Here is a 23,063-nt window from a genome sequence, read left to right as displayed (position 1 = left end):
CACTTCCAGAACTTCATTTAATCCTGAGTTTTCTAAATAAATCAACAGATACTTTTCGTTCCTAGGGACCACGAGGGTTAAGAGGTGTGATTGGCCCCATGGGGCCTGTTGGAGACAGGGTAAGTTCAGCTTCCTTTCCTCTTTCCTCTTCTCAGACCCTTGCACCAAAGAAGGCTGTTCTCGAATCCAGCGCTTCTGTGTAACGTGTGAGTAAGAGTGGAAATTGATGTTGTTTGACATTGATTGACGTTGGAGAGAAATTGAGATGAGAAACAAGATTAAGGGTACATATTGAAATAGGAATGTCTTAGATAAAATGTAAAGAAATATACAATAATAAGAGTACATTCATTTGTAAAAAAAGAATATACAATGAGATTGACAGGAAGTCTGTAGTGTTGGTACAAATATTATTTTGAAATGGCTTTATGTCTTTGTTTTTTCTTTGTCTTTTTTCTTTCTTTAGCTACATAAATTTGGTATATAAACTTTGTATACAGGTTGGAAAATATATTATAATATGCTCTGTAATATGATAATGTATACATATGTGACATAAGAATGTTAATTTTTAAAAAAGCAAAAAAAGAGAGTGGAAATTGACAATGAGAAAGGTTCCCCTACTTCAGATCTTTCTTTGGCCTCAGATGCAACTAGGCCACCTTTGGCAAGCAGTTTCCTCTCAGTCTTCGCAGAATACTGGATTACCTTGCAGGAGGGGTGGCGAACCTCAAGATCATGAGGCAAAGGCAGTCCCCCAGGATGGTCTGTTTGGCTCTTGGTTCCCTCACCAGGCTGTGCCTCTCGCCATGCCCACCTCAAGGGTTCCCTTTGCCTGGAATTGGTTCATCCTTGATCGGGGATAACTGTCATTGAAAGTCTACTCAGTATTGATCCAGAGTAGATTCTAATGTATAGTTAGCAGAGTAAAAACCTAAACAGGTTGCAGGGTTCCCCAAAAATAGACCTGAGGCAATTAATATTCCATCCAGCAGAGCTTTACTGCTACTGAAGGCAAATGAGCATCATGGTCACAAATCTAATACATTCAGGATTGGCACTGTCCATAAGAAATCCAGTTGCTGCAGACTTGATAAACTTAAAGGTACCCCTGACCATTAGGTCCAGTCGTGGCCGACTCAGGTTGTGGCACTCATCTCGCTTTATTGGCCAAGGGAGCCGGTGTACAGCTTCCGGGTCATGTGGCCAGCATGACTAAGCCACTTCTGGTGAACCAGAGCAGAGCATGGAAACGCCGTTTACCTTCCCGCCAGAGTGGTACCTATTTATCTACTTGCACTTTGATGTGCTTTTGAACTGCTAGGTTGGCAGGAGCAGGGACCAAGCAACGGGAGCTCACCCCGTCGCAGGGATTCGAACTGCCGACCTTCTGATCGGCAAGCCCTAGGCTCTGTTGTTTAGACCACAGCACCACCCACGTCCCTTAATAATAACCTTAGAACTTAACTTATAAGACAAAACCTTAACACTAAACATACTATGTACAGAACACCACACTAGAACAAAAGAGAGACGGAAAGAGAAAGTGAGTGAAACCCAGGCTCCTTCTGGCCTCTACTATTATCTCTACCTTGCAGAAGAGATAACAGAACCACTTTAAACCATCTGTACTCAGCTTCTTTGAAGGAATAACCCAAAAAATCACAAACTTTCTGCTTGTTTCTTTCACACAGAGAAGCTTCCAGAACCCTCTTGAATCAATTAGAATAGGAAAGATCTGTACACATCAGATCAATACTTTCTGCACTAAGAAATGCAAACTGGCAATAACACCTCTTTTTGTTTGTGGCTGGGTGTTGGAAGGTCAGAGAATGCATGAAAAGTTCTGTGTGCTTTCTTGTCCTTTTTCACAGCAATTTGCTTATTAAGGATAAGTCTCTCTTCTAGGCAAAGGTCTGACCAAGTTCATTTCTTGTTTTCAGGGAACAATTGGTTTCAGAGGACCTCCGGGTCTTCCGGGGCCCCCAGGAAAAGCGGTATGTGCCTCTTTTTATATTGCTAGGTTTCTCCAGTGGGCATTTCCAGATGTATTTCTCTTCATTTTTTTACTATCAGCTGTGCACCTAGGGTTGCTCAGGAATTCTAAACAAAGAAACTTGTGCAGCTTGGAAACCAGTGATTAAAATAAGTGCAGTTTTGAAAAATTCAGCCCACCACCATGATTCAAGATGGTGTCCCATTGCATCCAAACTGTTATGTACTGAGTTGAATAGGATCCAAAATGCAGCAGTCTGATTGGTCCTAGAACAATAGGATTCAGAATGCAGCAGTCTGATTGGTCCTAGAACAATAGGATTCAGAATGCAGCAGTCTGATTGGTCCTAGAACAATAGGATTCAGAATGCAGCAGTCTGATTGGTCCTAGAACAATAGGATCCAGAATGCAGCAGTCTGATTGGTCCTAGAACAATAGGATTCAGAATGCAGCAGTCTGATTGGTCCTAGAACAATAGGATTCAGAATGCAGCAGTCTGATTTGTCCTAGAACAATAGGATCCAGAATGCAGCAGTCTGATTGGTTCACAGGAGGCACCTGATCCAGCTCCAGGTGGAAGTGAATCCGCAACCTGATTGGCCTACAGGAATCCCAGAATTAGCCAATCATGTGGGGCCCATTGTGTAAATAATGTATATAAAGCAGACCTTCTGGGGGAACTTCCATTCCTTCTCATCACTATGAGCTGAATAAAGAGCATGGAAGCTACTCTCGACTTTGAGTATATTTCACAAACGTAGATGAAAATCTGCTCCTTGATCTCAGGAACCATCGTGCAGAGTTTGGTTACAATATCTTAAAACGTGCGCAGAGGACAGACAAGCAACTTTCTGAAATACGGAGTAGATTTGAGTGTTTGGTGGTTGTTTTTTTACAGGACAGTGCCCTCTCTAGGCAGCGTTGAGAACTTTGCAATTCTAGCAAGCAAACATCCAGAAAAGGGAAAACTTCAAGAAAAGGGGAATCAAAAGAAAAACTCAGCAGAGCAAGCAACAAATATTGCTGCTCTATTTGGGACACCCCTATTTTGGCTTAATAAATCAAGATATGAACATGATTTCTGCCCGCGCACATAAGCCCCTTTGCTCTTCTCCGACTACAGTGCTGAAGTCTCCAATTAGCCATCATTTCCAGGTTCTTGCAAACTCAGAAAATGTGGTTTCCAGCTTCAGATCCTAAAAATACTTCAAAATGTGGTTTAGGGAACCTGGCTTCTTCCAAAGCTGGTAACCATAGTTTCCTGGTTTGGCTGAAATGTGAAACTATGTTTAATTGGAGAGATCTTGATTTTTCTGCATATTATTAAGCCAATATATGGTCACCTGGTCATGACCTTCGACTTTGAGCAAGAATGGGTAGTGAACCTAAACCATACACTATTCAGACAGAAAGATAAATTCAACTTCATCATACAACTTGAATAAATTTAAATTTAGAGGTTCTTTATTTTTGCTAAATGAAAGGAACAGGGAAGAAAACTTTTGAAAACCACATCCGCTAGTAGAACAGGAATGAATGAAAATATGACTTTTTTGGGAAATGATTTAATAGCGCATATGGGAACTGGAGCCAAATCTTTCCATGGTTGGAATAGTAGAGCATCAATGGGACTTAAATTTCAGTGGGTCTACTCTTAAGCATGAAAATCGGGGTCCACTCCATAATATTCCTTTTAAAAATGCATGTAGCCAAAGAATGCTGCAGATAAATTGCATTTGGCACATAAAATAAATAAAAAAAAATTTAAAAATGTGAGTATATATGTTTTAAACTAGCACAAGATTCAAAACGGGATCCTGAAAAAGACATTTTCTATGATAAATTCTTTTAAGATACTTTTACATAAGTGGGGGGTCACAGGGGCTTGTCACCAATTCGAGACTGGACAAGTAGCAATAAAACAAAAGGATGCAAAATCTTGAAAGACCAGGGAGCATAGTGTCAGGAAACTGCCATCGGAAGAACAGGTGGTGGAAGGGCTCCAGGAGGATAGAAGAGACTCAGCAGCAGAAGAGGGAACCAGTAGGGGGGGAGCAGGAGCTTCAAGGGACAGGAAGTCGGAGGGGAGGCTCTGGGACACTTCCAGTGAGAACAGTGAGGAGGTATCAAGGCCCCCTTTAGCGACCCCCACCCCTCGCCAGAAGCTGTCACGCAGGGAATCTAGGAGACGCGTTTCCGTCAAGCAGCTTTTATGCTGGAAACGTTTCCGCAAGCGCCCACTGTCGGATTCTACCAGTGACTGACGGAGCCATGTCCAAGGGCTCCGCTCAAGGCAGAGCTTTGCTACGTTAAGCAAACTCCGAGGGACTAACCCTTTTACGCACAAGTAGCTCATTGTCCCATCACACATAGATAATCCTGTCTCTCCCTGAATAGACACATATTTGCTTGCTGATACGTCTTTCTCCCCAGACTTCATGTTCCCAGAGCATATCAGTTGGCTTTCACACAACTTAATAGTAGTGCATGCTCTAGTTATCTCCCGCTTGGACCACTGCAATGCACTCTACGTAGGGCTACTTTTGAAGGTGACCCAAAAACTACAACTAATCCAGAATGCGGCAGCTAGACTGGTGACTGGGAGCGGCCACCAAGACCACATAACAACGGTCTTGAAAGACCAACATTGGCTCCCAGTATGTTTCCGAGCACAATTCAAAGTGTTGGTGCTGACCTTTAAAGCCCTAAATGGCCTCGGTCCAGTATATCTGAAGGAGCATCTCCACCCCCATCGTTCTACCCGGACACTGAGGTCCAGCTCTGAGGGCCTTCTGGCGGTTCCCTCGCTGCGAGAAGCCAAGTTACAGGGAACCAGGCAGAGGGCCTTCTCGGTAGTGGCACCCGCCCTGTGGAATGCCCTCCCACCAGATGTCAAAGAGAACAACAACTACCAAACTTTTAGAAGACATCTGAAGGCAGCCCTGTTTTTTATGTTTGATGTATTACTGTATTTTAATATTGGGTTGGAAGCCGGCCAGAGTGGCTGGGGAAGTCCAGCCAGATGGGCGGGGTATAAATAATAAATTATTATTATATTATTATTCTTTTTAATGTGTGAAAATGTCCCAGGCCATTGTGAAATAGAATGAAAAAACACTTTTTCTGCTTTTTCATTTCAGGGGCCTCGTGGCGATCGGGGTCCTCAGGGGTTCCGGGGACCCAAAGGCGATACTGTAAGTACATTTCTATTTTTTTTACTATACTTACTAATATTACCATCATCGTTATCTATATTATTTCTATGTACGTGTTATTTTACTTAACGTTACGTTTTTGTGCCATTAAGAGTTTGTTCCACTGCCTATATTTGAAAGGTGCTGGAGTGCAGAGAGAACTAGGACGACAAGAAATGTGAAAACGTCAAAGGAACCATTACTAAGAGAAATGGCTGTTGTGTCTGACGGAGAATGATGCAGCCTTTAAGGCTCCACTGCATTCTCTAAGTTTTGCTAGTGCGGTAAGGAAGACTTCTGGAGGAAGATTCCTTTCAGCAGTTACCCCTCTCTTTGTTTTATTTATTTATTTATTTATTTCGATTATTGAATTTATATACCGCCCTATACCCGGAGGTCTCAGGGCAGTTCACGGAAAAGATCACAATATATAAAATCAAAATAAGAACAATATTTTTCCATCTCCGCCAAGCTAAGCAGTTGGCCCCTTATCTCTCTCGCCCTGACCTAGCCACTGTGATCCACGCGACGGTCACCTCCAGACTGGATTATTGTAACTCGCTCTACGTGGGGCTGCCCTTGAGACTGACCCAGAAACTCCAGCGGGTGCAGAATGCCGCGGCGAGACTCCTTACGGGGTCTTCGCTGCGAGATCACATTCACCCGGTGCTATACCAGCTGCACTGGCTCCCGGTGGAGTACAGGATCAGGTTTAAGGTGCTGGTTTTAACCTTTAAAGCCCTATACGGCCTAGGACCCTCGTACCTACGGGACCGCCTCTCCTGGTATGCCCCACAGAGAAACCTACGGTCTGCAAATAATAACATCCTCAAGGTCCCAGGCCTCAGAGAGGTTAGGCTGGCCTCAACTAGAGCCAGGGCCTTCTCGGCTGCGGCTCCAATCTGGTGGAACGCTCTGTCACAAGAGACTAGGGCCCTGCGGGACCTGACATCTTTCTGCAGGGCCTGCAAGACAGAGTTGTTCCACCAGGCCTTTGGTCAGGGCGCAGCCTGACTCCCTCCTCTGGCAACCTGCACAGAATTTTGCTTAATCGGTTGCCATTAATTTGATTTTAATTAATTTTTATAATGAAATATTTTTAGAATGTGTCATTATTTGATTGTTTGATTATTTGATTATTGTTAGCCGCCCTGAGCCCGGCTTCGGCTGGGGAGGGCGGGATATAAATAAAATTTATTATTATTATTATTATTAACATCCCTCCGCAAAATAGAGCCACCTTTTAAAAGGGCATAGGATGTAAATCGGATTAACCAAAGGCCTGGTTAAAGAGGAACGTTTTTGCCTGGGGCCTAAAGGTGTACAGTGAAGGCGCTATGCGAACTTCCCTGGAGAGAGCATTCCACAGATGGGGAGCCACTGTAGAGAAGGCCCCGTTCTTGTGTTGCCACTCTCTGGACCTCTCGAGGAGGAGGCACATGAAGAAGGGCTTCAGAAGATGATCTCAGGGCCTGGTTAGGTTCATATGTTTTGATGATACTTCGTTGGCCACAAGTAATGCTTGTTAATAGTTTTTTGCTCTCTGCTCCTAGGGCAGACCAGGAACCAAAGGAACTCCAGGAACTGCTGGACCCTTAGGAGAACCTGTATGTCTTCCTGTCGTCGTTAACATGAAGCTATTTTTGATGCTAAGTTCGTAGCAAGGGAACGTGCGTGCCCTGTTTGGTAGAAATATGGTGACCCTGAAGCTCAAGATATTACTTTTATTGAACGGGATTTGCATGCCACTTAATCATCTAAACCTCAGTCTGAGTTACAGGAGACGCTACATGTGTCTCTCAGTATGGTGACTGGCGTTCTCCGTATCTCTTGACTCCCCATCTACACTGTGCATTTAAATCAGTGTCATACCGCTTTAAACAGTCATGCCTCCCCCACCCCACCCCAATAATCCCAGGAACTTTAGTTTCTTAAGGGTGCTGAGAGTTGTTAGGTGACCCTCTGTTCCCTTCACTGAACTACAATTCCCAGAGTTGAGACAGGCCCTTAAACCACTCTGAGAACTATAGCTCTGTGAGGGTAAATGAGGGGGGGGGTCTCCAAATAACTCTCAACACCCTTCAGTTTCCAGAGTTCTTTGGGGGATGCCTGTTGAAAAAGGAATGATACAGCTTTAAACACATAGTGCAGATGGAGCCTGACATGCTGGTGTTATAATAATGCTAAGGTCTTATATAAGTAAAGGTAAAGGGACTCCTGACCATTAAGTCTAGTCGTAACTGACTCTGGGGTTGCGGTGCTCATCTCGCTTTATTGGCCGAGGGAGCCGGCGTACAGCTTCCGGGTCATGTGACCAGCATGACTAAGCCGCTTCTGGCGAACCAGAGCAGCGCACGGAAACGCTGTTTACCTTCCCGCTGGAGCGGTACCTATTTATCTACTTGCACTTTGATGTGCTTTCAAACTGCTAAGTTGGCAGGAGCGGGGACTGAGCAACAGTAGCTCACCCCATATGGGGATTCGAACCGCCGACCTTCTGATCAGCAAGTCCTAGGCTCTGTGGTTTAACCCACAGTGCCACCCGCATCCCAAGGTCATGTCTCTCATATAATGTTCATAAATGTACAAGGCAAACACACATGCATAAGTATAGTGTCTGAAACAGTACAGGAGAGCAATCCTGAAGCCGTTTTGACTCTCCCAAATTGACCTCAAATATTTCTCTGCAAGGAGAAAGGAAATGGGGAAAGCTTTCCAATTGTCTTTGAACTGTAGGGGCTTACACCTCCCTGTAAATACAGTCTGGCAAGTATCTGTTAAGCTGAGCACAGTATCAATATGCGTAAGAGATTCAGGAACTAAGTATTTACCATCTCCAAGGAATGGCTAGGCTACCCAGAAAAGGCAATCAGATAAGGCATTATCAGGTATCTTGGCAGACAGGAGAGAAACAACACGCTCAAATTTCTGCTGGGGAGCACCTCTTTCTGTGATGTATGTATGGTGTTTTGGGAGGGATGGTCTTGAGCTACAGGGTAGGCAGTTTCAAAAGTCTATATAAGAGCTTGCACACCAATGTTCTGGGTTCCTCTCCTCCCTCCCTGTGTGGGGGGAATGGGGAATCCTGTTGCAACAGTTTAATAAAGATCAAGCTTACTAGCTGCTTTGCTTCTCAACATTCTCTGGTTGGCCTCTGTTATTTTCTCCTACCGATAGAGAACCTACTTAAGGACGCTATACGGGTTCTTGGGTACCCCATAAGGGGAAAAGGAGCAGTTTTTTCTTATAACACTGGTAATTTGTGCTGAGAGGGTAGAGCGCTGCACTTAAAGGCAGAACTAAACAATTAAGGGTCTTGGGTGGACAGGGGCATTTGTGATGTTTATTTAATTCCATGCCGCCGCCCCCCACTTAAACATGGTGTCCTCCACTATTTCAGGGCATGCCCGGAAAAGATGGAAGAGATGGAACTCATGGACTCGATGGAGAGAAGGTTTGTAGTCCTTTTTACGAACCCTGTCAAAGTATGCACAAAGCACATAGTTTAACGTTTTCCCTTACCCTCTTCCTGCAAATTCCTGTAAGTTCAAATTGTTATTGATGCAAAATACCTTTGATTTACGGTTGCCAATCTAAGCAATACACACTGCCATGCGTAATTTCGTATCTGTAACAATTGCAATGATTTTGGTATACACTTTGACGCAACATTGTCAGTTTATTCAGAAATGCTTATCTGAGCGTTTGTTGTTGTTTTCTTCTTATTTTTTGCATAATGCTTGCACATCATATGGTCAAATGCAAACAAAGGTATATCTCCGTGCAACCATGTTAAACAGTTCAAAGGTGGAAATGAATAAAACTACGTCTGTCCGTCCCCCGTCCCCCCCAAGAAAAAGGACATAAAGAAAATCTGTTGAAAAGCAGCATCCGAGGCATAAAGAACTGCTTTGCCGGATCAGGCCCAAAGGCTACTGAGTCCAGCCTCCTTTTCTTATGGTGGCCAGTCAGACATCTGTGGGGAAAACCCTGGTCATTCCTCCTATGCTTCCTGGCTGCTTTCCACCCCACTGCCCTGGAGATCAGAGCTCTGTGTGCCACATGGAGCCATCACACACTCCTTGAAGTAGACTGCTGCTCCCTAGTGCAGCCAGGACATTGCCTTGCTGCTGGTGTAGAAATAAGATTCAGTAACATGCAGATAGATAGATAGATAGATAGATAGATAGATAGATAGATAATTTATTACGGTTGGAGACCAGCTTATAAAACACACTTGGGGGTACAATCGCAGAAGGGAAACTAACATTTAAAACAATGTACAACAATAAATTTAAAATTTATAAATGCGATAAGCATATAGACACTTAAACTTTAAGATAAGCTGCCGCAGAGAAGTGACCCAGAGTCACCCATGGAACCGAGTTTGGGTTGGGGGATGGTTTGCACCTACAGATCTGTACACAGAATCTGGCCACCATCCGGGTCATCTTATGATCTTTGCCTAACAGTAACATGTACAAAAATGCATTATACAATTGCTTTGCCAAAATGTGTCTATTGAGGGGGAATTCCATTTAAAGATGTGTATATTGGGAGAAACATGTTGATGAATTTTCGTGAGGACTCTTTTTTTAAAAAAAGCAAGCTGATACGAAATAGGGAGAACTGCACATCAAGTTGGATAAATGAAAAACTCAGTATTTTACTTACTTGATTCGTATTTGTTGTAGTCACTATTTTACTATATTGTGGGGGGAAATTATTTAAAGTCGGAAGGAAGGAAGGAAGGAAGGGAGGGAGGGAGGGAGGGAGGGAGGGGATATTTTTGAAGCTTAGAAAAGGGAAAATGAAAAACTGAGAAAAACAGAAATTAATAGATTCTCCCATCTCTAATTCATGTTGACATAGCACAGCTGCCACCAGCCTTTAAAAACCCACTTATTTTCAAAGATTGTATTCAGTGGTTCTACTGCGTGGTGCTAGTTTACTGTCATTAAATAAATGCATTGATTCTCTTGGCTTGAAATGAACCCTGAACCCCAAAGGAAAAAGAAAGGGCAATATTCTACAGAAGTGTACAATGGGCTGAATTGCTGGACCTTCTTTTAAATTTCTCTGGTGACGTTAATGCTCCAGTAGGCTGAACAACCTGCACACCCACATTATTTTGCATTTTACAGGGTGATGCAGCTCGCTTTGGTGTTCCTGGAGAAAAGGGTCCGAATGGACTTCCTGTGAGTATTCTTCCACAGAAAACATCAGGGGGTGGGAGCGGGAATAATTTATATATTTATTACATTCATCCAAGGAGTTTGAGGTGTTGTATGTGTACGTCCAACCATATCAACAGCTTGGGTAGGGCTGCGACCATTTCCTGTTTTCTAGAACACTCAGTGGTGAATTTAATTCTCTGTTGCTTCCACGTTTTCTGACATTGGTGACTCTCTCCCCTTCAGGGACTACCTGGAAGACCTGGAACTAAAGGAGAAAAGGGTCAACCAGTAAGTAAGGCCTTTTATTTAACGTCCTTGGAAGTATGTGAGTTACTTTAAGCCGGGGTGTTTACTCTGTGATGGATACTCTTTGCCACCAAAGGTTGTCCTGGGTCGCCACCTGTCGGCAAGACCACCACAGCATCTCCTCAGCTTTGCTCACCTGTATTTGACAGCTAGCCTGGGGGTCTGTCCCCCATCTGACCGGGTGGTGAACTTTTGCAAATGGAAACGCAGACTTAATGGAACGCCCTGGTCACTTTTCATTCTCTGTCCTCCGGTAGGGCGTTCCGGGAGAGATGGGAGGAACCGGTCCTTCAGGAGAGCCAGGTATACCTGTACGTATCTCATCCATGAATGCTCCACGCTTGTCGATAACACTCATCCTTCCAGGTTGCTCTGCATCACTGTTGATGATGAGCTCAGAGCCATCTTCATTCCCTCTGCCTCTGACGTACAGATTGCAGGTGCCAGTCCAAAATGGCTCTGCCCACACATGGGACAGAGAGAGAGAGAGAGAGAGAGAGAGAGAGAGAGAGAGAGAGAGTTATCAGTTCTCCTGAGGGTTGCTGACTGCAACAAATCTCTAGGGGAAAGACCAAAAGCAAGGAACCAGCAAACTCAGCAATGGTTGTGTTCAATGAAAGGTTGACTCATGGTTTCTGTTGGAAAAACGCCACCTTCCTAAGACTGGCTGTAAATCTTCCTCATTCCAGAGAGAGGTAGAGAGAGAGGTAATAAGCGACCCCTCCCTCCTGAGAGGAGCACACTCGTCTTCTGGCGTCCCATTGCAGAAGAAAGAGACAATCAGTAGCTATTAACTACTTTATTCATTGTCTATATACAGAGAACTCCATGAGCGTGTCTGCTCTCTCTGAGCAGCAGTACAGAAGAGCACACTTCACACAGAAGCGAAAGTAACTTTTCACAGTACTGAGACTGTGCTGAGACTTCCTGTCTCTCAGACACTCACATGATGTAAATAACCATTGAACTGCTCTCTGAGCAGCTGGTGAGATAAAAATCCTAACAGTTTCTGAGGGACATTCTGGGGTGTGTGGACAGGAGAATTAGGAGTGGAATCGAGAATTCCGGTTTCCTTGGAACCCTGAGCAGGACACACGCCACACTGCAAAATTTTGCAACGATTTGAGCTCAGAACCCTTGTAGATCTATTGCAAACCTCCCTGAGATCCACCAGCAGATAGATCTCCATGTGGGTCCCGCCCACCATGATGCAGAACAATGGCTTTGAATAGTGGGACTGGATTGTTTGCAAATGCACCACATATCATCTTCTGTTATTTTTCTCAGGGAGATCGTGGGATCCCTGGGGAGAGAGGTGACCCTGGTCCAAGGGGATCTTCTGTAAGTATCCAGTAATCCCGTTTAAAAGCATTATTGCTCATCTTAGTCACATGCTAAACTTCCATCGAGGTGGAGTCCATCTCCTTTCGTCCCAGAATACACCTGTCCTGTGCTCTCTGTGACTGCGATTCCTACCCAGTGCTTACCAAAATTAAGAGTAGAAAGGATAATGGATGGTGAATTTTTCAACATCTGCCTGTCAATTGCCTTCCTCTTAAAATATCACGGCATTAAGAAGCCACTTTAATTTGGAGTCTTCAGCTCATGGTAAATATTTGTTTTCATTTTGCATCTAATGAGCTTTAGCAATTGACTCGCAGCAGGCAGTATGTTTGTGTGTTTTAAATCTCTTTCTTCTCTTTTATTTGATCAAAAACGCACACACAGGGCATCTTAGCTGATTTCTTGCGAGTGCCTTGGGCCAGTCATCAAGCAGCAGAATAAGGCATTTCCAAGGGGGAGGAAATAAGCTGGAAAACCAGACTCCTTATTCATAATTATAAAGCGAAGGAATAAAAGGGTAACTGAAGAACTGCGAGAAAATAACAGGAAAACTGTATGTGGTGATGGTTGCATGAGAAGCACGTTCTATCCTAAGGGCTCTTGCAGACAACCTCTTTATTGAGGACTCTCCTTGATTTGCTTGCAAGGCAAATTGAACAATGTTGGCTCTTTAATGAGCATTTATTCCAACTTGTAGATGCTGCCACATTGTCATCCACAAGGCATTTTTTTCATCACTTTCCTTATTGCAAGAATTCTGATCTTTGGGGGAAGCGAGTTTCTTGTGCAAAAGCTCCCAGATGACTACAGTTACACAACCTGCATTGCTGGTATGTGATGGAATCCCATCTGAAAATAGTGAAAGTCTCAAATGCGCTCAGATTTCCAGGATGGAAAGGATGCTCAGATTCCATGTATTGTTTTTCCATGTTGCTCCTCAAATTCTTCCAAAGTTGCCTCCGGCCTGTCAGCATTCTGCATCAGGGAATTCAAACACATCGGTTTAGGTTTGCACAATGGATTGAAGGGCTCTTTCGCCCTGGTGCAACAAATCCACTTTTTTAAAAAAAGAAAGATGGCAAACTTTTTGTGGATAGGAAATACACTGAAAAGTGTGATATGAGTGAATGGCTGATAGGAAAGTTTGTAACCATCACGCAAGTAAGTCAGGATAAATTCAGGATGATGGCTTTGTCATCATGTAAACACTCCAGAAACAAATCAGAATATTTCTTTTTAAAAAATTAAATTCAATATTTTTTATTGCTTTTCAAAAAAATTAACGAATTTACATAAAATTAATTTAAATTTAACACATATTTAAAAGTTGACCTCCCACCTTTTCTTACACTTGTGTCCTTCTTCTCCCTCTCTCGCTGCATTATAAAACATATTTTTATCTACTTGCCATTATATACTTAAGATCATCATTTTCCATTGGCTGTGCATATTTCAATCCCTGCCCCTCCTTTTATTGACTATATTTCCCATAGAAAACCAAATTACTCTTCACTTTGCCAAACCATAGAAATAATCCATATTAAAAACTTTCCTTTCCTTTCATCTTACATGCGCAAAGTTCTAATCATGGTTGGTACAAATTTCATTGATTTTCTTCTTCCAAAGCTTTAGTCTATTTAAAAAACCCTTTGGGTGTACTCTTTATCCGTTGTCGCCATAAATAAATTTGTAAACTGCCCTTGATCTGCAGATCTTAGGGCTGTTCACGACATAAATGCTCCATAATAATCTAACCTCCATGTAAGCTCTGCGTGAGCAAATCAGAATGATTGTTCGATAAACAGGTTGTCTGGAGGATTCCCAAGGCAGAACACTGTTGTAGGGAAGACCATGACCAAGTGATGACTGGGCCTGCTCCTTCTGCCCAGAGCAACTTCAAGGCCTGTCATTTTCTACCTTCCTAGGGTATTTTATCTTCAAGCTGAGTGGGAGAGCCCTCTTTGGAGATTTCTGCTCGCCCCGAGCTTCGCAAAGTGGTCATGCTGCCACAAATACCCATAGCTGTCAACTTACAGATTTAAAAATAAGGGACCAGCAGCCTCGAAAATAAGGGATCAGCAGCCAAAATAAGGGATTTTGCTTAGCTTATACATAAATCTGGCACTGATGGAGCCATGCTGCTTTTGCAGTTATGAAAGAGTTATGAAAGGGATGCAGAGGGGGAAATCACTACATTAAGATGCTGCACTAATTGGAGGGTATGCTAAGCAGCACATCGGGGCTGCCGTCGTCCTGGTGCGAGGAGTTCCATCGGCCCTTCCCCGTCCGAAAGAGAGGGAGGGAGGGAGAGAGACTCTCACCCACACCGCCTGCAAGCCCGGCATGAGGTGGTTGTGGCACCGTGGCAGCCACTGAAGCGCCACCCTTCTGTGTCCCTCCCCATCCCCGCCTCTTCCTCCTCCCTCAGGCCGCCTCCTTAGCCACCGCTGCCGCCTCCGGCTTCCCCTGGAAGTGCGGCGGAAGTCTCACAAGAGAGGGGCTGCCTACCCGCCCACCGCCACCTGTCTCCTCACGACGCGCGCCTGAGGGGGGAAAAGGAGAGACGGAGACGCGGCAGCTCATGCGCGTGCTCTCTCTCGCAGTGGAGGACCCCGAGCTGCTGCTTCCCTCTCGAGCCGGGCAAGCATGAAACCCGGGAAATTTAAGGGACATCATCAATAAGGGACAGCAGCGGGACACGGCACTGGGATAAGGGAGTTTCCCGCCAAATAAGGGACAGTTGACAGCTATGCAAATACCATTTCTTTCCTTTTCAGGGACCAATTGGTTTGCAAGGCCCCATGGGAGCACCAGGTGTAAGAGGGTTTCAGGTGAGTCCATTAAGCAACAGCGACAACTTAGCACACAGCTGAGGAACCTTCTCTGCATCATGGACTTCAAGAGATAAGTGGGGCACAATTGGGGAAGCTATCTTATGAGAACAGTTGAATAGAGGGGATATTCTATGCTAGTCCTGCTCAGAGTAGACTTATTATGCAGAGTAATTGTTGGCTATTTGCAGATTAGTTGCGCTGCAGAAGGCGTACTGGGGACACCACACATTACAAGGAACGCAAAAGTAACTTTTGCTAGGTTTTAATAACAAAAACAAAAACTCCTTTTACAATATATCAATAAGCATGACCCATCCACCAGGGTACTGAGAGAGCTAGAAGCCGGCGTACAGCTTCTGGGTCATGTGGCCAGCATGACTAAGCCACTTCTGGTGAACCAGAGCAGCAAACGGAAAAACTGTTTACCTTCCCGCCAGAGCGGTACCTATTTATCTACTTGCACTTTGACATGTTTTCGAACTGCTAGGTTGGCAGGAGTAGGGACCGAGCAACGGGAGCTCACCCTGTCGCAGGGATTCGAACCGCCAACCTTCTGATCGGCAAGTCCTAGGCTCTGTGGTTTAACCCACAGCACCACCCGCATCCCTTATATACTATACGCAACAGCTTAATTAACGTAACTTAACAGCACCTGCTATACTGCTTCACAGCTGTAAAACTAGGTCAAGTTATTTGCTCTGGCCCTTAAAGACATACTGTGGAACAATAATGAAACCTAAAAATTAAAGAAACCATTCCACATTAATAAGTATGACTAATTTAGGTTCATTGCTTTCAGTGGGTCTACTCTGAGTAGGAGTTGGTTGGAGCTGGCTTCACTCAAGGCCACTTGCAACACAACAGAACATTTCCTTTCCTCCTCCTCACCCCTGACAAATGCCTTTTAATCTTGGCTCCCTTCCAAGTGTGGCTGGGGTTAGGGGTCAGTAAGATGGGGCAGCTGTCAGTGCTGTGACCCATTAAGGGCCCCCACAGACATAGGGTGCATATGCACCGTGGGTGGAATTCAATGTGGGGAATTCAAGAGTGGAATGAGGTCCACTTGCACAATGAGACTCCTCCCCATTCCCTCCATGGCCCCCAAACCTGCTTTGGGTTCCCCAAAATCCTCCAAAGCAGATTTAGGAGGCATGTGGGAGAGGGAGGAAAGGAAAGCCCCATTGCATGAGTGGACCTCTTTCCACTTGTGGAACATCTATGTTAAATCCCACCTCATACTTTTAAAGCACGTGGCTTCCCCCAGAGAATTCTGGGAACTGTAGTTTGCCCCCTTACAGATCTGTAGTTCCCAGCACCCTTAATAATCCATCACTGGCTTGGCTCCGTCAGTGCATTTGCACCACGCTGACATCCTCGTCCCTCACCCTCTGAGTAAAAACCACTTGCTGGGAAACCAGCATAGCAACTCCACCCGGTGACCTGCTTCTGTTGCTTTGTGGTAAAATGCCTTTGTTGCTTATTATTATTTTTTTAGGGTCGTAAAGGGTCCAGTGGGGAGCCGGGCCTTCCTGGTCCCACCGGAATCCGTGGCGAGTCTGGTGAAAGGGTAAGAAAGAAGGAGCGTCTCCACCCCCATCATTCCCTCACTGCGAGAAGCAAAGCTACAGGGAACCAGGCAGAGAGCCTTCTTGGTGGTGGCGCCCGCCCTGTGGAACGCCCCCCCATCAGATGTCAAAGAGATAAACAACTACCTGACATTTAGAAGACATCTGAAGGCAGCTGTTCAGGGAAGTTTTTAATGTGTGACATTTTAATGTATTTTTTAATATTTGTTGGAAGCCGCCCACAGTGGCTGGAGAAACCTAGCCAGATGGGCGGGGTACAAATAATAAATTATTATTATTATAAAGAAAGTGGGAAAGTTGAGAACAGCAGCCTACTTAACTTCACACAAAATAACAGCACTATTTTTGCTATGTAGGGTTGCCATATTAACATATCAACATGTGCATAGACCTAAGTCCTATTAGATTCAATGATACTTATTCCCAGGTATACGTGCAGGGAAGGCTTGGTCTCAAGAGGCAGGGAGTTCCAAAGTTCCAAATGAAGCATCCCATAAGAAAGGGCAGGGAATGCTTCTTTCAAATGATGACATTGCTGTTGGGATGCATCCAAGGAAACAGGGGCAATTTGCAAGCTCCCAGCTGGCCCCAGCCCACCGGCCGGTAAGCCAGGCTATCTCCAGTCCTTGGATCAGCATGAAACTGCGACCCACAGCTTCAGAAGCCTTCAGAAACTAGAGCACACAACACTCAGCAGAGTAAATAAGACTGCGCAACAGAAGTGGTAGGAGACGGCTGTGAGAGCATATTTACAGGCAGTTTATTCAGCATACATCAGGACAAAGGAAAAACATGTCTTCTCCCTTCGTGTCTAAGAGCAAGCAGCATAAGCAAAAGCTGAACACAAAACGGAAGTTCCCAGCAAGCTGTGCTGGAATGTAAACAGGCATGTGACACACAACAGTCATACCTGTTCCTCTTAAGGTAGAACAGAATATTCTAATAATTGCAACACCTGCCTGCATTGTGTGGGGTTTCTCCTCTGCGGACGTTCTGCCTGCAGAGTGATGTGCAGCAAAACCCACCTCCTTGCTGCAGGTGAAGCTCTTTCTTGATAGCAAGTGAAGCACCTGACAGCTAGTGAGCAGAAGACTCAATTCCTGCTCTCTACAGTGCGGTCCAGAAGGCACCTCCCATATGCACGTTTAAAGGGGCTTTAAAATCCTAATTACAGTGGGGCCTCGCAAGACGAAAAGAATCTGTTCCGCGAGTCTCTTCGTCTAGTGGTTTTTTCGTCTTGTGAAGCAAGCCCATTGACAGCTTAGCAGATTAGCGCTATTAGCGGTTTAGCGGCTTTTAGCGGCTTTTAGCGGCTTAGCGGCTTAGCGGATAAGCGGCTTAGCGGCTTAGAAAAAGGGGGGGGGGAAACCCGCAGGAACTCGCAAGACATTTTCGTCTTGCGAAGCAAGCCCATAGGAAAATCGTTTTGCGAAGCACCTCCAAAACGGAAAACTCTTTCGTCTAGCGAGTTTTCCGTCTTGCGAGGCATTCGTCTTGCGGGGCACCACTGTAAGTATTAGGGCTGCTCTCCCGTCCCAATTGATTCAGTTTGGCCCTGTATACCTGAAGGAGCATCTCCACCCCCATCGTTCAGCCCGGACACTGAAGTCCAGCTCCGAGGGCCTTCTGGCAGTTCCCTCCCTACAAGAAGTGAAGTTACAGGGAAGCAGGCAGAGGGTCTTCTCAGTAGTGGCACCCGCCCTGTGGAACGCCCTCCCACCAGATGTCAACTATCTGACTTTTAGAAGACATCTGAAGGCAGCCCTCTGTGTAGTTTTCAATATTTGATGTTTTAGTGTGTTTATTGTTTTCAATTTGTTGCAAGCTGCCCAGAGTGACTGGGGCAACCCAGTCAGATGGGTGGCATATAAATAAATTAATTTTATATCTCCTCGCAAACACAAATAAGTATGTGACCTGGCGTGTAGCACTGTTTGCAACTGCCGCTAGGAAAATTAGAGCAAATTATATAGCCAAGGTAGCCACCAAGTGTAAAGGAGATGAATTTATTTGACCCTATCTACATCAAGCTATATTCTAGCTTTACCACCAAACTCTGAATATAATTGCACATTGTATTAATTAATATTATTTTTTAATATATTAGTGGCCATGTGATAATTTTAGCTTATAAATTTTATTGTTTAATGTCTTAACTTGTATATTAAGGTACTTTTATAGCTCTGTTGAAAGTAGGTAATGTCTTGGTAATATAAATGTTTTAAGTTTTTTGTATCAATCCAGTATATTTTATTTTAATTGTTGAATGATTCTGTGTACATTGCAGCAGCCTTTGGCTATGTGCAATAAAACTGACTGACTGGCCATAAATGAATTATTATTATTATTATTATTATTATTATTATTATTATTATTAGTCAGGGCCTGGATCGGGGAGGGGCATGGACAGCCCTAAGGGAAACTGATGCTGTCACCCAGTTAAGGCATTTAAAACTGATTAATCACTTGGGGTTTTTAAAAATCCATTTGAGCACATGGCACATGTTCCCTGCTGGAAGGTGCCACGTTTTGCCCTTCCTCCTGACTATGCTTCTGCAAGCGTGCACAAGGGGTAGGAAAATAAAATGAAAAAGACCTGCTGCCATTGTGCATGGTACAGGTTAGGTGCAAGCCTGATCTCTTTCTATAACCTATGAAGCAACCTGTGCAGGCGTCCCATTGGGGCACCTGGTTAGCTTCTTATGTCTTTATTCATAAAATTGCTTCATTGTTGTGCCAACTTTCTTCTTGTTCTCAGGGCCCTGGTGGAGTTTCTGGACCAAAAGGTAACCAGGTAAGCAATAATGTCAATCATCTGTGCCCGTATCTGTATCTTCTTTGTCCCTTCTCCTCCCCTTCCATCCCATCCCATCCCCACTCAAACTTAGGGTCTGGTTCAAATATTTAAAAATGATTCCCACTGTCAGAAGGTAAGAGGTGGCTCTTCTTCTTCTTTGATGATGGGTCACTCGTAGCCGAGTAAGATTGTCTTCCATAAACATGGTTTTAACAGTGAGTCTGTAAGTGACTGCGGAGGCCAATTCTGGATCCACACGTCCTTCCACAGTGGGGAGATTGGTTTCTGGACGGGAGTTGATCACGGTGTGGATTTGCCAAGCGTGCCTTCCTCTTAGCACGTTTCTCCCTTGCGTCCTGAGTTTGAGTGTCTTCAAAGCCCATGACACCTTTGGTAAAGGCTGTTCTCCAATTGGAACGCTCACAGGCCAGTGTTTTCCAGTTGTCAGAGTTTATGCTACATTTTTTTATATTTGCCTTGAGAGAGTCTTTGAACCTCTTTTTTTATTTATTTAAATAATACAGCAAAAACAGAACACCAACAGAAAAGGAAAAATGAAATTGGGGGGGGGGGGAACCAGTTCAAAATCATTGAAAACAAACATACTTATTGTATAGTACTCCCCCTCACACACCCACAGCTTCCCTCCTCCACAATTCGACTTCTTTAAATCTCTATCTCCACATTTATCCTTGCATTCACCAAATTTATCGTTATTTGGACATCTTATATCTCTTTTCTTTTCCAGTTCATGCATATATAGTGGTGCCCCGCAAGACGAATGCCTCACAAGACGGAAAACCCGCTAGACGAAAGGGTCTTCCATTTTGGAGGCGCTTCGCAAAACGAATTTCCCTATGGGCTTGCTTCGCAAGACGAAAATGTCTTGCGAGTTCCTGTGGGGTTTTTTCCCTCCCCCCCCCCCTTTTCCTAAGCCCTAAGCCACTTATCAGCTGATCCGCTAAAAGCCGCTAAACCGCTAATAGCGCTAATCCGCTAAGCTGTCAATGGGCTTGCTTCGCAAGACGAAAAAACCGCTATACGAAGAGCCTCACGGAACGGATTAATTTCGTCTTGCGAGGCACCACTGTACTTTACATTTTTATTCTAGGCATATTGGCATATCTTTCTTAGAACAATACTTTAACATATAATCTTCGAAACATTTCCATTCCTTTTTTAATTTGTGATTTTGAACCTCTTTTGCTGACCATTTTTATGCCTGGAATAGAGTAGTTGCTTTGAAAGACAATAATCAGGCATCCGCACAACATGACCAGTCCAACGAAGTTGATGCTGAAGAATCGTTTCTTAAACACTGGTGATCTTTGCTTCTTCCTGGCATTGATCATTCTCTGTATAGCTGCTAGGCTTTCTCTCATACCTGGGCAACTGGCGCCACCTTTTGCTTGAACAGAGTACAGGCACATTCAAGATCACCAGAATGGTGTGTTTGCATAATATCACACAAGACCCAGGGGTCAGCAACCTTTTTCAGCCATGGGCCGGTCCACCATCCCTCAGACCTTGTGGGGTGCCAGACTATATTTTTAAAAAATATATGAATGAATTCCTATGCCCCACAAATAACCCAGAGATGCATTTTAAATAAAGGCACACATTCTACTCATGTTAAAAACACGCTGATTGCTGCACCGTCCGCGGGCCGGATTGAGAAGGCGATTGGGCCGCATCCAGCCCATGGGCCTTAGGTTGCTTACCCTTGCACAAGACTGTTGACCAACTGCCCTGAAGAAACAGGTCCCTTCATGCAAGGCTTAAGGGCTCGTTCACACATCTGCTTGCGCCATGCGTAGAAAGCAAAGGTCTGAGCGGTTTTTGTCTTGCCCTGCCCTGCTCCTTTCCTAAGGAAATCCTGCTCTTTAGCAATAGATAGGAACAAACAGCAATTCGGAAAAACTCTGAATTTTGACTTGCGAAAGAGCGATCCCCCCCCCCCCCAGGGGGAAAGCAGTGGGGCAGAAGGAAGCTTTCGGTAAGCCCTAAATTTGATGCAAAATTGCATCTTAGTTTATCAACTGCAGAATGCCCTCAGAGAACTATTATCAACACCCAGGTTTACTTTCCGGCTAGTTTCTTTGATAACAGGGATGTGTTCATAATAATAAATTTCCCTATGCAGCTGGTAAGAGCCAGGATGAATCCAAATGTCTGCCAATCCAGCTCTCCCTGGTACTGATGCAAGGACCTCCATACAGATTTTTGGTAGTTTTGAACAGTTTTCATGTTGTGTGTTTTATCAGTTTTGCACCCCACTTACAAGTTTTGTAAATAGTCCAGCGGTCTATAAAGGTGTAAAGGTAAAGGGACCCCTGACCATTAGGTCCAGTCGAGACCGCCTCTGGGGTTGCAGCACTCATCTCGCTTTATTGGCTGAGGGAGCCGGCATACAGCTTCCAGGTCACGTGGCCAGCATGACTAAGCCGCTTCTGGCGAACCAGAACAGTGCACGGAAACACCGTTTACCTTTCCGCCGGAGCGGTACCTATTTATCTACTTGCACTTTGACGTGCTTTCGAACTGCTAGGTTGGCAGGAGCAGGGACCGAGTAACAGGAGCTCACCCCATCGCGGGGATTCAAACCACCGACCTTCTGATCGGCAAGTCCTAGGCTCTGTGGTTTAACCCACAGCGCCACCCGCGTCCCCTATAAAGGTGTACAAATAAATAATAAAGCTCCTAATAAGGGAGCCTGGGAGCACAGAATCATAGAGTTGGATGGGACCCAAGGGTCATCTAGTCCAGCCCCTTGCAATGCAGGAATCTCAGCTAAAGCATCCATGACAGATGGTTTAACCTCTGCTTAAAAACCTCCAAGGAAAAAGAGTCAAGAACCTCCCGAGGGAGACTGTTCCACTGTTGAACAGCTCTTACTGTCAGAAAGCTTTCCCAAATGTTTAGATGGAATCTCCTTTTTTATGGGAGAAGAAAGCAGCACAGTTTGATATTTTTTTAAAAATAAATAAAATAAGTAATAGCAGTACCTATTGCTGTTCTTGTTTTTTCTTCAAGGGCATCGCTGGAGCAGATGGGCTTCCGGGAGACAAAGGAGAGTTGGTAGGTGGTGTTAATTTGTAGAACCTCCTAATGCATGAAAAGGATGAGTCCAGTGGTTCTAGAAAATGGATAATAACATCTCAAGTCGGGATTACCCTCAAAAATAAATCCCCCGCGCATCTTAAGCTTTGTAGCCTACCATGAACTGTCCCACGGGAAAGGGGAAAGAACTCTCCTCCAGTGGTCAACTGGTGCAGAGAAGATACAGGAGAGGACAAAAGTGTGGCTTTTCTGCCAAGTAACCAGAAATGGAAGGATGCAACAGTATAGCACCAATATTGGGATTTATATCATCAGGACTACATACTCATAGCCAATGCTTTTTTTCTTTAAAAAGTGTTTAGGGGTACTTTCATTTTGACTCAGGAAAATCACCATTTTGTAGTTCAAATTGGGGGAAATAAATACAGTAAATGGACGAAAGTACAAAGAACATGCATTACCTCATATTACACAGCTGACAGCTCTCAGTCTTCCACATTTGCATGAGATGGTGTGCACTAACATATTCCCGATTCCTCTGCTGGTTGGTGGCCGCTCTGTTGGTGTCCGTCGCCAAATGTCGTCCTTTCAACAACCACGAAACTGACCAATCACTGTGCTAGATTCCAACTCCTACTACACACATTAAACGCTCGCTTTCGTCTGAGACTCAGGAAACACCGAGACAGGAAGTGAGACTGCCATTGGGGGGAGCAACGGAACTGATGATTCACCATGCTAGAGAAGAAACTAAATTTTTTAGTTTCCT

The 23,063-nt window shown here is 44.5% G+C and overlaps 1 protein-coding gene across 1 annotated transcript in view; it reads left to right on the top strand.

Moving 5' to 3' along the window:
* COL9A3 (collagen type IX alpha 3 chain) overlaps positions 1-23,063 on the top strand; it is a 75,820-nt gene that overhangs the window by 45,766 nt on the left and 6,991 nt on the right. The window contains exons 15-27 of the mRNA XM_079979266.1: positions 66-119; positions 1,944-1,997; positions 5,137-5,190; positions 6,744-6,797; positions 8,591-8,644; positions 10,335-10,388; positions 10,611-10,655; positions 10,931-10,984; positions 11,961-12,014; positions 14,795-14,848; positions 16,347-16,418; positions 19,196-19,231; positions 22,268-22,312. Coding sequence (XP_079835392.1) covers positions 66-119; positions 1,944-1,997; positions 5,137-5,190; positions 6,744-6,797; positions 8,591-8,644; positions 10,335-10,388; positions 10,611-10,655; positions 10,931-10,984; positions 11,961-12,014; positions 14,795-14,848; positions 16,347-16,418; positions 19,196-19,231; positions 22,268-22,312 — 684 coding nt within the window. The remainder of the gene's footprint in view (positions 1-65; positions 120-1,943; positions 1,998-5,136; positions 5,191-6,743; positions 6,798-8,590; positions 8,645-10,334; positions 10,389-10,610; positions 10,656-10,930; positions 10,985-11,960; positions 12,015-14,794; positions 14,849-16,346; positions 16,419-19,195; positions 19,232-22,267; positions 22,313-23,063) is intronic.

This window comes from Podarcis cretensis, assembly GCF_951804945.1.
Source record: "Podarcis cretensis genome assembly, chromosome: 6".
NCBI lineage: Eukaryota > Metazoa > Chordata > Lepidosauria > Squamata > Lacertidae > Podarcis > Podarcis cretensis.
Note: the sequence above shows the minus strand (reverse complement) of the source record. Positions and strands in the feature narration are given on the sequence as shown.